The 17,453-nt window shown below is 43.8% G+C and overlaps 1 protein-coding gene across 1 annotated transcript in view; it reads right to left on the reverse strand.

The window, feature by feature from the left end:
• Nucleotides 1-2,959: 2,959 nt before the first annotated feature.
• GPR107 (G protein-coupled receptor 107) overlaps nt 2,960-17,453 on the reverse strand; it is a 34,330-nt gene continuing 19,836 nt past the window's right edge. Inside the window, exons 15-18 of the mRNA XM_042878803.1 lie at nt 16,264-16,313; nt 15,380-15,463; nt 14,474-14,598; nt 2,960-8,555 (exon numbers count right to left, since the gene is read on the reverse strand). Of these exons, the coding sequence (XP_042734737.1) occupies nt 8,459-8,555; nt 14,474-14,598; nt 15,380-15,463; nt 16,264-16,313 (356 nt within the window). The 3' untranslated portion in view covers nt 2,960-8,458. The remainder of the gene's footprint in view (nt 8,556-14,473; nt 14,599-15,379; nt 15,464-16,263; nt 16,314-17,453) is intronic.

The raw sequence follows: 17,453 nt of genomic DNA on the forward strand, positions 1-17,453 counted from the left end.
CCTCCTTCTTTCATTTTACTGCCCTAAGAGGTTGTGCTGTGCCCTCCCCTCACGCTGCTCTGATTCATGGCACTGCACAGGCACCGTGGGGCCGGTAAATGCCAGCAGGTTTTATGCCGGCAGGTCTTTCTGCTGAGTTTGAGCAGCAGCAGTTAAAACCCGACTTACCCAGAATACAGATGAGGGAGCACAGGTAGCAGCTTCGCCGTAACGCAGCACGTTCCTGCTCTGCCCAGGCAGCAGCCACGATCACCCCAGCTATGTGCAAGGTTTAACAGTCACACAAAAACGAACCCCTAAAGCAGAAATTACGCATGCGATGTGCTTCACACAGAGATAAGCAAATGGAAGGAGAGCGAGCCGGCATTCAGTGCAGCTCGCAGCTGATAAGGGACTGCTCCCTACAGTACATTTAGCAGTGATTTGTCCAGTCCACCGTTCATTATCTGAAAGAACACAGAACTTCCTCCGTTTCTCCGGGGAAGGCTGCCTGCAGCCAAACCAGTCTCGTTGGCAGAAGGCTTCTCCTGACATCTTGTTTTCCTCCGCTTTCGTTTCATCTCATCTCTCTGCATCACAGCCCTTGAGCCACGCTAATGAATTCCCAGTTCGTTTCTGCAGTTTCTCCCCATGCAGCCATTTTGTACTGCGCTGCACCATCTCGCCTCTCTAATCACCATTTAGACAGGCTTAGAGCTTTAATTCTTGTCATCTTCTGTCACTGCCCGCGTCTCTCATCTCACCACGGCCATTCGTTGCAGTCCCACCAGTTTGACCAATGCCTCCCAACACAAGATGCGTCCCTAAACACAAAAGTTGGGCTTCTTCCAGGAGATCAATATCTTCATTAATAGCTGGGCCAGGTGTAGGATTCCTTCTGCAGAGCAGCTCTATGGGAGAGGCATTTTCAGGCATGCTGAGGCACTGACAAACGCTCTTCCACACCCCCTGTAAGAGCAGAGGATGCATTTGTAGGGTGACAGATTGCCATCGAGCTGTGCCACCCCACAACAATGGCTCAAAATTGCAGATGGTTGCAGAATGTAGATGAGGCTCAGTCTCCTGGGACAGAAACCTTACGTTTACCTTTTGTGCAGGAGACCCCCTTTGCAAACAATTCCTGCCACTGAAGATGCTGGAAATCTCTGGCCAAGCTCACTACAACCATCCCAAGAGGGAGCAGCAATGAGGTCTAAGCCACCCACTCCATTCCAATCCTGACCTACACCATTTAGCACCACTGCAACAGTCCCACCCTGCAAACCTGTTTATTTTGTTCAGCTCTTCCTGATAAGATGACAGGAGTGATCTTATAAACTGTTTTGACCATCCCAGCAGAAATATTCCACGTGGGAGAACAGGCACAAGAAAGCAATGTCACCCAAAGTGCTCTTAGTTCCATGGATGGGAATGGAGAGAAGGAATGGATGACACGCGTTTCTTATTAAGACACATGAAAGTCTTCAGCTCCTAACTGAGGACCCCAATATTGGGATCAACTGTGCCAAACACAAGTTGCTTTATTACCTCTCTGTTCAAAGCAATTTGTTTTTATTGACCACTCACCACACAGGGCACTACAGCACAGTCCTGCTCATTAGAGTCTATCAGTCAGAAGGCAAAAGAAGGCAAAAATGGGATTTAAAGAGAAGGCAGATCTTTGCAGTCATGAAGATACAGCTAGAGCTTGAGCACTGCCAGCAGGCAGCCTGGATTGCAGCAAGGAGCAGCAAATGATCAAGGCAGCTCAGAATTTCAGATGCTAACAGAAAATCCTTAAAGCAGGTGGAACCGTTTACCTCCTCTGGTCGGAGGAATACCTAGAAACCCACACAGAAACACAACGTATTCAGGAAAGCTTCACTGGGGCTCCAGCATTGGTTATTTTTGCCCCTGTACAAGTCTACCAGATGGGCCCTGCTTGCAATTGACCATAACTACCAGGTGCTGTTCCAATTAGAGGCTCCCCCTCTCACTTTGAAAGCAGCCAAATCAGGATTCTTTTTGTATACCCTACCCTCAGTTTCAAGCTCCAGTGAGCCTTTCCACCACGCAGCCCCACATGACACCCCCCTGTGCTAGCACCTTGCCTGTCATTACAGCCGAGCCATTTTGGGTCCAGCACAACCAGCCCCACTGGAGCCCTGTGCAGTGCAGCAGAGATCAGCTCGGATGCTGTCGCTGTAAGGGGCCAAACGTACAACAAACGGATAAAGCAGATGTGCAGTCTGGAGAAAGCAAGCACCCAAGAACTACCTGCATGAGGTAGATGCAGACTGGCCCAGTGGAACAATCAGCCCTATCATATATGTTTTGTTTTACTCCACAGCAGGCTGTTCAGCCCAAAACCCATGTCCTTCTTACAGTTCAGTTTCATGGTAAAACACCACCCACCCAAAGGCTTGAGGCAATGCAGAGCTGCCTGTTTGGGCTTTGCAGTGCAGAGAACACATCTATTTCTGGCATTACCCCTGCATGGTAGCTTGAGAACGATAGAATAAAGTATAAGAGACATTTTGAAGACCTACATTCTGTGATGAGGGCCATATGCTTTGAGGCAGTGGTGGATTGTTAGGAAGAGCACTCAATAGAAAAACTGCAGACCTCATCCCTGCCAGGTGAAGAACTAAAAACGCATGGTCAGAACTCACAGCTCATAAAGGGAACAACTGGAAAAGTCCCCAAGTGCCCTGACCCTAGCCTCAATCAAACAGCTCCCTCTTCCAGGAGGGTGATGGTAATGGAGGCCCTTCTGCTTGAGGAGAAGGCAGCTCAGGGAACACCTGCAGCAGCCCAGGAACAAAAAGCTCCTCCCGTCCATCACAGGTATACAGCTGCTTTGTGATTTGGCCCTGCACCCATGGTAAGTTAACAGCTGCAACCGGAGGTCAGGCATGGAGAAAAAAATCCAAAAGGTCATCTTGGTTACTAGCAATTCAGAAGCAGAAAACAAGATGCATTCAACTTTCTAGTCATTCAATCTTTATTTTGTACATTTGCATCACAGCAGGGAAGCCAAGTTGCACAGACCATCCTGATTTATGTCTACTTTGCTTCTCTCCAAATACTGCTTGCTGTTCTTTTAATAAAGCTTAAAAAAAAAAATACTGAAAAAAAGTTATTTGTGCATCTGAAGAAGAACAGAAGAAAAGGCCATTTATAGGTCACCAAAAACCCTGGAAGAGAACCTTACTGTACAGTAAAGTCTCTGAGCTCTTTTGGAGATCATTTACTAAATGAATTCAGAGCTACACTGTACAAGGTGCCCCAAAGCTGCTTAATGACACAAGAGGATCTAGAATTAATTATTAATAGGTACTGAAGGGGAAGGAAAGCCATTTAGACCCATCCTCTGTTTTGACGAACAGGTCCCAGCCCCACGCTCGGGTTTCCTGGCTACAGGAGGAAGCGCTGCTGATAACGTGGAGGTCAGGCTCTACTTCGTTACACAGAGAGCAGAACACCAGGTGAAATCCCACAGGGAGATATTTATTTAGAATTGTCCTTTCTACAGGATTGCAGCAGTCAGAACATAAGTGGGTTCTTAAGCCAGCCAACCTACAAGGAGGCCTTTCTTCCCCAGCAGCTTTCTTCTGGTTCCATCCATTTACACAAGTGTAACATCTCAGTCTTTTTTCTTACCCTGTTCCACCCACTCGCAAGCACACATCACATGGAGCTCTTAGAGGATCATTGCAACTTCCAAGCATAAAACTACACGGGGGGAGGGGGAAAAAAATGCACAGCTTTCTATATATCTGTAAGTAAAGGTGATTAATAAGCCAGAACAGCATCATAGCCAGCGGCTACAAGAAAAACCAGATGGAACTGATCAAGCAGTCAGCCCCAGGGAACACACAAACACTGGTCGAGAGCCCCTGGGGGCACCACCACAGCTCTCATGAAACATTCAGGTACTGAAGTTAGGAGGGCACAGGTTTGGGACAGTTTAAGCCCAGTTTCACACATCACTGCAGCCCACATCTCCACGCTTTTTACAGAGGTGAAAAACGGGGAAGCATTTTACAATTGAAATGGAGGTCAGAAGGTAGAATCAATAAAACACATTTGCTTTAAAGTAACAGTAGTCTGTTAGCTATTGTTACAGGTCAAACTGAAGGAGACAAAGCAGGCAGACTGAAGGAGCGAGGGCTTCCTTCAATACCTGCACGTTTACCTGATTTTGTAACAGCTATGCAACTTCAGTTCTCATAGAGCTCAACAGAACCTACAAATACCCAGTATTTGCTTCTAATGCAGCTGGGCAATCTGCAAACAGACACACACCTCATCTGTTTGTTTGCCACTGTTCAGCCTGCATTTCTCCTCTTTAAGAGAAGTGTACCATAAGGAATAAGAAGTGTTAACACATGAAGAGTCTTGCATTGGACCCCAGTGCATGCTGGAGTGATTAGGACACGTCCCCTTTATGTCCAGAAGGAATGTTACAGTACTTAGCAACACAAGGTGGATGCACACTCATGCTACAGAGAGTCCACCACCTAGCTTAGAAAAATACATCTTCCACATTACAAGCTCCAAGACAAAAATACTGCAATGCAGCAAATTTTTACAACATGCTCCCAGGGTATGGCAGCGTGGAAATCCAGGAACAGGGCACTCAGCTGGAGAGGAACACTGAACAATGTGCTGCACAGATCATGACACGCTGAGTTAGATGACAACATTAAAGAGCAGCTTAATAGGACAGCATGTGGCTTCTTCAACCAGAACTGCTATGTTTTGAGGAAACAGTAGCAACGTTCCAGATGACCCCATTATGTCTTCCTTTCTTTTAATACTTCTCTTGATGAACATCAAGGAAAATATTTTCAAGTCTGAAGAATGCAAGAGCCTGGCAGCTGTGCTGCAAGGAGGTTTCCTATGGAAGACAGCTTGCTTAAAAGTCAGAGCAGGAAGGAGGAATGCATAGAGGCATCTGCATGTCACCATCAATAGGGATTTACTGGGGCATAAGCTGCATTACAAGTCAAGAGTGAACCAGCCTTGTTCCTCTCTGTGGAAGATGCTGAGTATTCCATAGCAGCAATGCGTGTGAATGCATTCACAGCCATTTATTCAGAATTGCAGCAGGGCTCCCTGCCCAGGACCCCATCAGCCACACTGCTGTACTGATCGACTGCTTTGGCTGCTCACTTCAGTAAGAGGCAGACAGGAAAGTAAGGCTCTATCCTAGGACCATCTGTGCAGCCATGAGCAGCTCTTCTACTTCCCCTGCCTGTGAAGGGCAGAGCTTCCTACCAGACAGGCACGCTCATCTGAGAGGTGAGCTCTGTGATAATCCTGCCTGGTGAGCTCCTAAGCTGCTGCTTTTCAATAGCAATGGGAAGTCATGCAGACGTGGGCTTGCTCTGGGAGGAAGGCGGAGGGAGCAGCCCTCCCTCTGATGCTCTGTGGCACAGCACACTCCATGCTGTGCACAAAGCACAACTGCAGATGCTCTCTCTATCCTACAACATCCCAGCCACTGTCTAATCATGCCACACTACAGGGACAGATTTTTTCAACCTGCTCTCAGGACTTCTACACTGAAAAGTGGAAATTCACTTTGGAAATGGCTGCACTAAGAAAATGCATCACTGTTTTTTGACTTGGTCACCCATGTTTTGTTTCCTTGTTAATGCATAGGACTGACTGACTAGTCACTGCCGTAGTGCTGGCCTGAATCCTGCACTAAGTGCCAGCTGAAGCTGATTGTACAGCTGACTGCTAAGGCTCAGGTCTGAACTTGGAACCAGCTCTACTAAGAACACTTTCAGAGGGCTACCATCAGTTTTTCTGCCAAGACAACAAGGAGTCACTGATTTTTTGGCCTCTAAGAAAGCAGGGCGTTGGTGGACATAACTACACTTGATGCAACTTCAGCAAAAAAGCAAACAACAACAAAAAAAGAACCCAGAGATGAAGGTGAAAGCATTTGTTCTATCAGCGATTCACTGATACCGAAGTACAAAGAGCCAGCTGTCAGAACCAGCTCAGCACACACCAGGACCCCGCACAGCCTCCGACATTTGGGAAGTGAAACGGCACACCCAGCAGAACTGCCAATTCCATTCAGAAATTACATCAATGGGTTCCAAGACATCATCACGTCCACGTTACCAACGCACTGTTGCACTCCTGCTCCATCTCTTACATCCCTCCGTGCCAACTGACTCTATGACTCCGGCAGACAACTCTGAGCAAGGCTCGCAGTCTGGCTCAGCAGCCCTCTGGATACAGACAGCGATCCTTCCCCAGGGACAGAGCAACTGTCAAATCAGAGCAAAGAATGAGAGGAGCCAATTTTCAGGTATTTAACCACACGATGTTCTAGGGCTGCCTCTGTTTGTTTCTAGTTCAATTTCTCAAGTCTCAGCTACGAAATATGCAAAAGACCTTTTCATACTGAAGGTGTAGAAGGCTCATTGATCGTGTAACAGCCTTTCTTGTGGTGCAGGCTCTGTTTTCACTTGAACTGTATCTCTGCAAAACAGTGGCAGCAAAAGCCAAACCATCACTGCTGTAATTATTGTGTAGTTACAAGCCAAGGAGGAAAACGGAGGACTCTGCACCAAGATAAGAGGGTTATTCTTATGCTTCGTCTGAAGAGAAAACAGTTCCAGGTATCAAAGCAGGTAGATTAATTTCTACTACTTCCATAATGAATAAAATGAACACTGGGAAAAAGAAGCTGCAGTCAGCGAACACAGTGTTGGTACAGACTTCTGCCTAAAAGCTCTACAACCCACACTGAAGACTAAGGAAGAAGTGGTTCACCATTTCAACAGACAAAACAGCAACTCCACAAAATGAAAATCCCACTCTCTTCTTAAGTTAAAGAATGAGAAAAAGCAGTCATGGAAGTCCTTCCATCAGTTGTGCCCCCAGAAATGTAGTCCCTTCAAGTCAAAAGAGAAAAAAAAAAGCAAGTTCCCAAATGAGTTTAAGAGATGTTGGCACGTCTGAAGCTCTGTGAAGATGCCTATCCCTGTTACTGACAGGAGCACTTCACTCAACAGGTAACCTTAACAGCTCTACACAAAGATTAAGGCTTCATTGGGTCAATGAGTTACACTAGTTTTATTTTTCTTAGAGCTCATCCTTGTTACACCAGTGAACCACTGCTACCCTCCTACAAACTAACAATGCCTCACTACTACAGCTACAAGCACAATGTGCCTTTCTAGCAATACCAGGACTCTAGAGATGAACACAGCATTTGTAATACGACTAAAGATCACACTGCAGATTTGCAGTTGATAGTTAAGACTTCTGTATTCCAGCCACAATTCACTCCTTTTCTGAAAACAAAAATAAAAGCCACTAATGACTGGGAGTTGCAGTGGCCTGGTTTTGACAGCAATACCATTCCGACCAGTTCAGCTCATCTCAAACAGCAGTGCCACTGTTCTACACACACAGGGAGGTACATGTAACCATCCAGAGTGGCAAAGCAACTCAGGACAATGGAGAACCAGAGATGTACGCTGCAGTACGTTCGCTGGTTTGATTTCCATTGAGGATTCTGGTACTCTTACACTGTACCAGGGAATATCTTCTGAAAAACCTTGCAAGTATTTTAGAACGTAGAACAGAAGCACTCTGGGTCATGGCTTGAAATTCCATGTTTAAGATAGCACGGCAGACCTGTAGAAAGTAGGCAACAGTCCTACACCTCGTGTATTTCTTTTGTCAGGTGGGTGCGAATCAAGAGAATCCTATCAGCAGTGGAGAATCTACATTAACACTTATTGTGCTACAAGTTAGTGCTTTTAATGGAAAACAGTCGCTTGCTTCCTACGTAGCAATACATTTGAAAACCTGACATATTCAAGTAAAAGCCTGCACAAATTAGACAAGACACTTATCAACGTTCCAACTGATGTGAAGGCTGGAGGAAGCCACCTGATCCAATAACCCACTTAGCCTTAAATAACTGCAGTCGTTTCAACTCGTTTGCTTTGCGATATTCTGTCCAAGCCAGGAGGAGAGTTTATATAAAAAGAATACTTACATCTCCTCTTCCCCACCTCCTGAGACACTTTGCATTTCCCAGCATACGTGTTACTTAGCAGGTGTGTGTATACATCTATAAGCATTATATAAAATATATACTTTACATACTCACTAAAGGTCTCTCCTCACATTAGATTTGCACATTCTGAAGAATGTAACTGCAAATAATTCAGAATACCAAACTGATCCAGAAAGGGGAAAAAAGAATAAGCTGCCCAAAACCCCTAAGAAAGCTTCACACTCCTTGCAGGTACCAAGAGATGTCTTTTTTTTTTTTATGATCAGAGGAATAGTTAGATTTCTGCACTGCTTTGCTCCCCCTTGACACACCTCACTCTGCAGTTTCAGTGTTGGGAAGTGCTAAATGCTCCCTTTCCACTGAAAGTAATATTAATAAATAAAAAAAGTTTCTGTGAAAGTGCTGCCTCAGTCCAGTTCATCATGCTGTGCTTTCCCACTCGCCCCGTGGCTCTGCTGAACCATTCACCACTTTCTTGACCTTCTTCATGCCCTCCATTACTCCAGAAGTCGTCACCCTGGAAGAGAAGGAAGAAATGTCAGCAGAGAACTTGAGCTGTAACATCAATTTCACCAACAGCCCATGCTTTTCCTGTGCATATCAAATAACACTTCTCCTAAATGTCTCTTTACCCAGATTTACCAGTCTGGATGTTCTCTATTTCTTACTGATACCATTTTGCAGACCAGGTATCATCCTGGACACAGCACTGATGGGAGGTGAGTCTCATGACTCCCCATCTGCCATTAAAATAGAACAGACAAATGTAGGCTGACTCACAGCTTCCCATACAGACTAGGTGTCTAGATGTAGCATCAGAAGCAAGCATTTAGCACATTTGTACCAGTAGAATGAGTGCAGCTCCATACTTAAAAAGCTTCTTCTTATGGTGGAGCAGATGAAATGATGATGGGCTAGTAATAGACAAGATCTATTCAGCACTCAGCTTGCAAGTTTCTTTATATGGCCCCACAGCATCATCCAATTATTTCTCTCATGCTAGGGAATACCCTATTGAGACAGTATTAGAGACACTGCAATGGAATAAGCATTACAGTATTTGAAGATGTATGGGGCTGTTACCCTGACACCAGCTGTTTACATGCTAAAGCTTGAGCAGCTTGCCTAGAAACTTTTACTATATAGCTGAACACCCTTAACTCTGTGCACTAGACTTGCTTGTGCATTTGACATGTTTTTTTAAACAGGAACAATGTTTCTACAAGTTCACACATCACAGATGCTGCCGCAAGTAATCATCACTACCTTAATGCACACCAGCTCCTTTCATAGCAAAACCACTTAATGAACAGCAACAAAACATCAGAGGTCATTACAGTTATACAATCCAAGTGAAGGATAGTGATAGGACAAGGGGGATCGGTTTTAAACTGAGACAGGAGGTGTAGGTTGGATATTAGGAGGAAGTTTCTCACACAGGATGGTGAGGCACTGGAACAGGCTGCCCAAGGAGGCTGTGGATGCCCCATCCCTGCAGGCATTCAAGGCCAGGCTGGATGTGGCTCTGGTTGGTGACCCTGCACACAGCAGGGGGTTGAAGCTAGATGGTCATTGTGGTCCTTTATCAACCCAGACCATTTTAAGTCTGTATTTGTCATGGCAATCTGACAAGTGAACTACAAAGCCATGTAATACTGACACCAAGCAAACTCATCTCTTTATCCAGCTAGAACAACACCATTACTCTCAGAACTACCCTGGCTATCCAACAAGCTCTTCAACTCCGTATCTTCCTCCCTGAGCACACAAAACAGCTATTCATGCACACCAGACGTTTGCTCCATTATTTTGCACAGCATGATTCTCATTCCGCATATTTTTTCCTCCAGATGTTCTGCAGAGGTTGTTGTGGATGCTGGGCTAACAGTGCCAACAGCACAGTGCATTCACAAGGGATGCCTGGAAGCATACATAAAACCACCCTGTTTGACTCTGCTGCTGTCAGTATTTACGTGCTTTCACCTGCTGTTTACCATGTAAGAATATCTGAACAAAACAGCTAACAGCATCTTCGCAGCATTACCCTGGAGGGGAAGTAATCTTCAGAAACACTCTTCTGATATCACCCTTAGTCCCACATTAGATATCAGCTTTTGTTTATGTACTCTAAGAATAATTTACCCAAACAACAGCCAGTACATCCTGTGATTCTTAGTGGTGACACGACTGGGACCAGCGGTGGTTAAGACACTTCAGAGTGGCTCTAGATAAGCCTGCATTTAAGGGAATAAGAAGGGCCAGAAGAGCATGGATCGAATACCAATTTTATTCCCTACCCAAATAAAAAAAAGGGAGAAAAACAGGCTGCTTAAAGAAGATGGAATTAGTGAACATTTGCCTAGAAGAGATCACATCAAGCTTTTCAGAGCAGAGAACAGTCTCATAAGTCCTCAATTACAATAGCTTTCCCACAGTGACATAGGAAAAATCTTGGGAAACATGAGCTAGACAAAACTATCAACATGGAGGCATAACTAATTGGAAAAACATGCATTGAGATGTACTGAATGGTTTCCTGTCAAAAATGAAAGAACACTGAGTGTGGTTCCAGAGAGATCTGTCCTGGGTTCACTTCTACTCAATATTTTCAGTAATTGCCTGGGTAATGGAATAGAGCACTTGCTTATTAAATCTGCAGAAGACACTGAGAGCCACATATTTGAGAACAGGACTAGAACGCTGAAAGGTTCTGGCAAATTGAAGTAATGGTCTAAAAATGACAGGACAATGCAGAAAAACAACTATGAACTTTACTCTTCAGAAACAACTGACTTCATAAACACAGAATAAGGAACTAAGTGTTGATTCTTCAGTGTTGAATCTTCTTAAGATTACAATGGACTACAAACCAAGAAATGAGCCACTGCCAGAACAATCCAACAGCATCATACTGGGATGCATGAATAGATGTTTTGCTCATGCATGACACCAAAGCAGAGCTAACACCTGACTCACAAGTAAGATTCCACCAGGCACACTGTCTAGATTTCAGCACTGTATTTTAAAACAGTTACAAAGCGATGTATCAAGAAGATGACAGAGGTTAAAGTCAAAAGGGAATGAGCCATTTCCTATGTTCATGGAGGGATGAGACAGACAGATACATAATGAGATTTTGGGAGCTGGGTGGATCCCTCAGCAGTTAAATGTTGCTCACCTGGAAGTGCTGCTCTTGTCTTATGACAAGTGAGCAGTGCAGATCTTAAGGCCTGATTTTGTCTGACTGCTCACGTACAATGGGAAATTCTCCTCCCTCTCAAAATCAGTCCAGGCAATGTGTTCCAAAGCCCATGAAATAAAGGTAACAGCACGATGGTCAAGATCACTGCAATTCTCATTCTAACTTCTGCTCTGACCTGCAATACTGCAAGGAAACACTCCCCAGCTGAACACTTTGCTGAACTGCATTTCAGTCATTGCTAAAACGCAACAAACCCTTCCCACTAAACCATCTCTCCAGAGAGAACTTTTGTAGCTGTCAGAGGGAAGGAAAATCACTTGTAACAAAGAACATCATGAATCAGTCTGCCATGAAGCACAAACAGAGAGAAGGCAGAGCAAAGCAACCCATCAGGACTTCAAGTCTCCGCACAGAACAGGCTGTCTCATGACACAGGGAGAAACTCCAGATCCCAGGGCGCAAGCAAAGGTAGGTCAGCATTACCACAATGGTTCACTATGCTGAGGCTGTTTGGGGTGTTAAGAAAATACAAAGTCAGTCTCCATGCACTCAGCAAAATGGATTTGCTCAGCAGAGCATCAACAGTTATCCCTGCAATCCCTCATTCAGTGGAAATATTTTAACTCCACACAGATTTACGAACATGATCTCAACTCAGACTGCAGGAGAGCTCTTTGGGACCTAACATCTAAAGCAGGGATTATTAAGCTAATGAAATAGCTTACTGCACGAGTGAAAACAGAACCGCAGAACTGCTTCCTCTCCCCTTCCTCACCCCACTTCATCTGTTGTACGGTTAATTTTTTGTGTGTCCATGCCCCAGAAATGGCATTAGGACTGGAAGCCTGACAAGCGTTTCTGCCAAGTGTGGCTGCACCTTTTCAGACAGGCTACTTTAGTCTAACAAACTGTCAGCAACAAGCCCACATACTGACAGAACAGGCTCGAGAGGCTGCCCAACACAGAATACACAGAAAGGCACTTTGTTGATGATGAATGGCTATTGACCCTACTTGAAAAAGAACAGACTGGTCCTTAGTTCAGGTTTAGTCATCCTCTCCCCTCCACCAGGGCAGCTTGTATTGAGTCTGGTATAATTGAAAGGAAAGTCCTGTAACGGTTATGGATGCTTTCTCCCAAGACAGAGAACGTGAGTTGGAGGGGGAAAAAAGAAACTGACTTTGAAATCTTTTGCAAGTCACCTTCACTGCTATTTATAAAATACTTTCAAATACCACCACAGAGGGAAGATTTTGCCCCACATTACATCTGACACAGGCACTTAGTCCTCAGATCTTTTATTTTTTTTTAAACCCTGCAGATTGCAACACTGTCCTTTGCAATATTTACATTTCCTGCCAGACAGAGCTTTGTATAGTTTGCATTGCACGAAAACTGGCATTAAACTGAAGAGCTGCACTTAAAAGGATCTTTCTTCTTGTTGGAAGAAAAGCAAGTGTGGAAATCAGGCACGGTGACCTTTGAGCTCTCCCCTCTGCTGCTTATATTGAGTCTCAAGGAGCTAAATGCTTCTGCAGCAAGTGTTTAAAAAAAGGATTAAAAAATTAAGTTAGAAAAAACCCACCACTATAATGTCTGGAAAGAAGACATGGCAGAACACCATGAGGACAAGTCAGTATTTATCACATGAAAGACAAAACACTCATGCAGTGGTTACTCAGGATGCAGTCAGGCACTTAGTCACTTGCTCAAATAAAGCCTTGATGTTTTTTCCCCACAGAAACAACATTTAATATTTATAAAAGCAAAAATAAGACCAGCAGGATCAAATCAACAAGAAATTTAATACACTCACACTGCAGTGCTTCATTTATTAGAGCAGGTGTGTAAACCACGCTTTTCAAACACGTGCAAACTTCACCTCCCTGATGCAGCCAGGGGAGAGAGCACAAGACACAGAGATCATCCTCTGCCAAGAGCCCACATGGAATAAAACTCCCAGTGAATCAGATGAGAACAATTCCAGCAAGGCTAAGGAACAACCCACCAGGCACAACAGTGGAAACTCCGAATGTAAAAGCACAGAACGCCTTACTAGGAAGAGGCTCACAGAGAATTCTATCCTCAAGTAACATCAGTAGCCCTACTGCAAGAAATCAATCACTCCATTCGTTCACAGAACTTCTTCAGGCTTGCTCCTGGCAGTCTCTCTGACACTGGATAATGTCTCCAATCCAATGAAACCACTGTATGTGCAAGGTTGCTTATTATTAGGACTAAAAAAATACCCAAACAAGTAAAAATCCATTAAGTACACAATGTAAAGTTTGATTTCAGTTTAACAGGCAATCTTGGGGGAGCTCATTTCTGGACAATAAGAAATCCTGTACATCTTTCAGTTCAGATTGAGACTTCCTAACGCGGATGTTTGCTTACCAGCACCCAAACTGAAACCATTTAAACACCTTTAAGCATTAAATAATTTTACAGTCACTGCCTACTATCTGGATTCGGGTTTTAACAAAGACAGATTTTTACAGACCCAATACAAAAAAAACCTCAGCATTTGGCAGTAAGATCTGTTACTAGAGACATTGCAGAGAATTAAAAGTCCCTGTATGACACTGCAAGCAGATCCCACCTCACAGACCTTCAGCAATTCCCCAGTAAGCTCCACTTCTTGCTGACCTAACTATGAGGGCAGCAAACACATTCTGACTTTTTTGCCCCTGGAATAAAACTAAGAGGAGCGTTGAGATGTTCTACTCAAAATCAGGTAGAGGATAGTAGCAATGAAACTCTCAAGAACAGACCTCTGAGGCTGAATGTGAATTGCAATTATGCATGAGATGCATAGCTACTATGAGATCAGGCTGGTTCTGTTCCTATTGAGGTAATGGTGTGGCAATTATAACTATACTCAACACTTTCAGCACACTGCATTTCTTAGGGCAGTTTCTATTATATAAAAAAAAAAAAAGAGAAGTTTTTGAATAAGTCCTCAGAAAATGACTGCAAACGACAGGGATTGAGTCCCCCTTTGTACTTTATCCTCACTAACTCAGTCCTACTGCATCTGTGGTGCCCCATGGTTTGTAGCATGGAATGGAACACTGAGGAGCATTGCTAAAAATCTCCATCTTCTCAGCACAGTGTTACTTAAAATAAGTTTTTGCAGATCTTTAGATTGAACTTCAAAGCCGAAGTGGCCTTACATCATGCTCATCTACATTCAGCAGTAAAAGGAGGAGGTAGCAAAAGGAGGTTCTTACACAGCTTCCATCTCCAAATCATCCTCATCATCTTGAGAAAGCTGCAGGTAAGGGTTATCTGACGCTGGACGGAACTTGTACCCAGTGAGGACAAAGAACACCAGCGTGGCCATTTCATTCAGCAGCTGCAAGTAAGACACAAGATTGAAATTCAGCAATCCTTCATGGTCATAAAACATTTCTCCTCGCTCATAAGGTTCAAGATTGAATGGCCAAGAAGCCTGTGTCATAGCAGAAATAAAAAAGCAATTTTCATTCTGTTATCATTAATCCCAGGCTAAAGGCTGTCAAGCTCTTTCTTTTAAATTTCCCCATCACTTCAAATCCAGTTACAACCCCAGACATCACTCCAGTGAAGTTCAGCAAGACTTAAAAGCCAAGAAAAAAAACCCTGAAGTTGTTTGGTATTTTCAACAGTTAATATATTCCAAAGACTACCTGCACAGTTACTTGGATTATATGTTAAGAAACCAAGTATTTAAAAGTCAGTAGGCAAATAAAGCCTGTAAATGGAAAAGCGAAAGTCTATTTCACTGGCTCCCCAGGGCCTCAATTACACAGGGCAAACCTGAGTACTTTTTTTCCCCCTCTTCTATGTTCTTGATTAATTTCCTTCAGACATTTTTAAATTGAAAGACTAAAATCAATAAAGCAATTACTTTCAGACATCTCATGTATAATCCAGCAGTCTTGCTGGTCAAACAGAACTAAAAAAAATCCACTCCTGCCACCAGGAATGATCGGTGATATTAATGAGGAGAAGCAGAATGCATCGTGGAGCTCTGACACGTCCTACCACAACATGAAGAACAAATTAAGAACTTGGTTTGGTGTGGTTATTTTTACAGATTAATAAGAAAAAAATAAAATAAAGGCATGGATGTGTTTTCCGTTATTGACAAATACCTGGTACAGCCATTTCCACTGGAACGGAACAGCAATCTTTATGAGAATTGCAATGATTTGTGTGAAGTAAATGTAACACACAATCTGTGGGAAGGAAACACACAATCTGTGAGTGAGAACAATAGCATCATCCTGACTGAACCTATTTTTCCAGAGAAATAGCTTAAGCAGTTCCCAGACACCTCATTATGTCAGATTAGCCCCATTATGCTCCTTCGATAAACAAGGAAGATAGAGGCTGAAGGCTCTGCAGGCTGCTGAACATCCAAATGACTCAAGCTGCTACTAACATGTTGAAGTTACATTGGGAAAATGCTTTAAGCATTTGGATTTTGTAGAATTCAAGAATCAGTGCTGTAAAGTATTACTCTTAATGCTTCTTAAGAGTCTGAAATGAGACCACTGGAAATCATTAAGGAGGATATACTCCCTCGGGAGGTATGCTCAAGGCTCCCACTGACTTAATAAGAAGCTGTATGCATGCATCTCAAGGCACCATTTGCTCCCAAGTTTGGTTTTTACCAAGTTTATTGTACTTTATTCAAGCCCATCAATTCAACTGGCAGCTCGAGCTGTCTCCAGAGGAAATTAGTAAGCATTACAGATAGCTGGAACCAATTTAAAAGATAGAAGGATGCAACTACTTGGAAAAGAAGGGAAGTTGCTTTGAGGTCTGTAACCCAGTTGGCTAAGATGCCAAAGCACAGCACTGCCACAGAACTGTCAACATTTCCACCCCATTCATGAGTTATAGCAGCTTCAAACAAGTAATCCAGCAAAAAGCTGGAATGGCTTCCAAGTGCCCTGTATGCATAGGTACACAGCTGCTGGATTTGTTTGGGTTTTGCCTGTATGTTTTTTTGGTTGTTCTGTTTTAAACTTACCATAACGTAGTAATGCCTGAAAAGCTTCAGCTTTGCTAGGTTAATGGCAGCTGTCAAGAGAACACAAAAATCCATCAAAAGGTTGATTGAGAGTGTTTTTCCTAATGCTTGTTCACAAGGTAGGTAAGCAATCAAAAGCAGGACTCGGGGACTTCCAGATTTAAAGCTTTATCCCCACAGCCTGCTGGTTGCTCTAAGGAGTGCTATTCTGTCTAGGCTACGTATTGGGTAATCCCTAGGCTGGGGCAGCCAACCTCTTACAGAGGCAATTCAACGAGATCACTAAGTGTCACACGTACACACTCCAGAGTATAGAGCCTCCCTCTAGTGCTCACCTGTCCGTAGCCAACTACATACTGCTGCTTTAGTCCTGCCACAAGGGCAGTGCCACCTGACACTGCCTCAAAGTCGCTCAGATCAGCTGAAGGCATGGATCATGTCAGAAAGTACTCACAGAGGATGAATTTTCTAGGAGGCAGTCCTGAACTTCAGAATCACTGCATTTTGTTAAAACACTTCCGCTGCTGTTCAACAGCTAAGCCGTATTCTCTGTCACTCATGGCTCAGTCATAATTTATAAGTGAAATGGAAAGTCACACTAATCACTTCTCATTGCAAATGCATGTGTTTCAATCACAAACCATGTAAGTGAAGGCCCCAGGCTAACCTGCATTTATTGGACTGACACATCAGCTCTTGAGGAACACGGCACGTATTCACGTGAATGAGCAGAGGTCAACAACAGATGGAACAGCTGTCAGCTCCAGTTTGAGAGTCAGGTTTTATAGGTGCAGCAGGATAACAGATGCAGACTTCTGGTGCTTTTGTGACAACAGGAGAGGCAAGGAGCCCAAGATATGCTGACAGCATACAGAGATGCAATTTAGAGCCAATGAAGACATGTTGCTAACTGGAAAATACTGCTATGCACTCCTTTGTGGGCTGCATATGAAACACCATAGAATAGCATCAGCTCTGCAATACAGAGCTCTGGACTGCAGAAAGCAGTGCTCAAACTCCAGACTTACATCCTGCAGAGTAAGTACAAAGAGCACTTCACTGTGCAGTAGGTGCACAGACCTGCCACTGCCCCAGAACATCTCCTCACAAAAGCACAATTAAATAGCAAAAAAGTATGGATTTTCATGGGTATAGCTGTTGATTAGACAGCTTAACGTTAAAAGCTTTCC

The sequence above is a fragment of the Lagopus leucura genome, unplaced genomic scaffold (genome assembly GCF_019238085.1).
Source record: "Lagopus leucura isolate 7727_CA_CO unplaced genomic scaffold, USGS_WTPT01 Super-Scaffold_100022, whole genome shotgun sequence".
Lineage (NCBI taxonomy): Eukaryota > Metazoa > Chordata > Aves > Galliformes > Phasianidae > Lagopus > Lagopus leucura.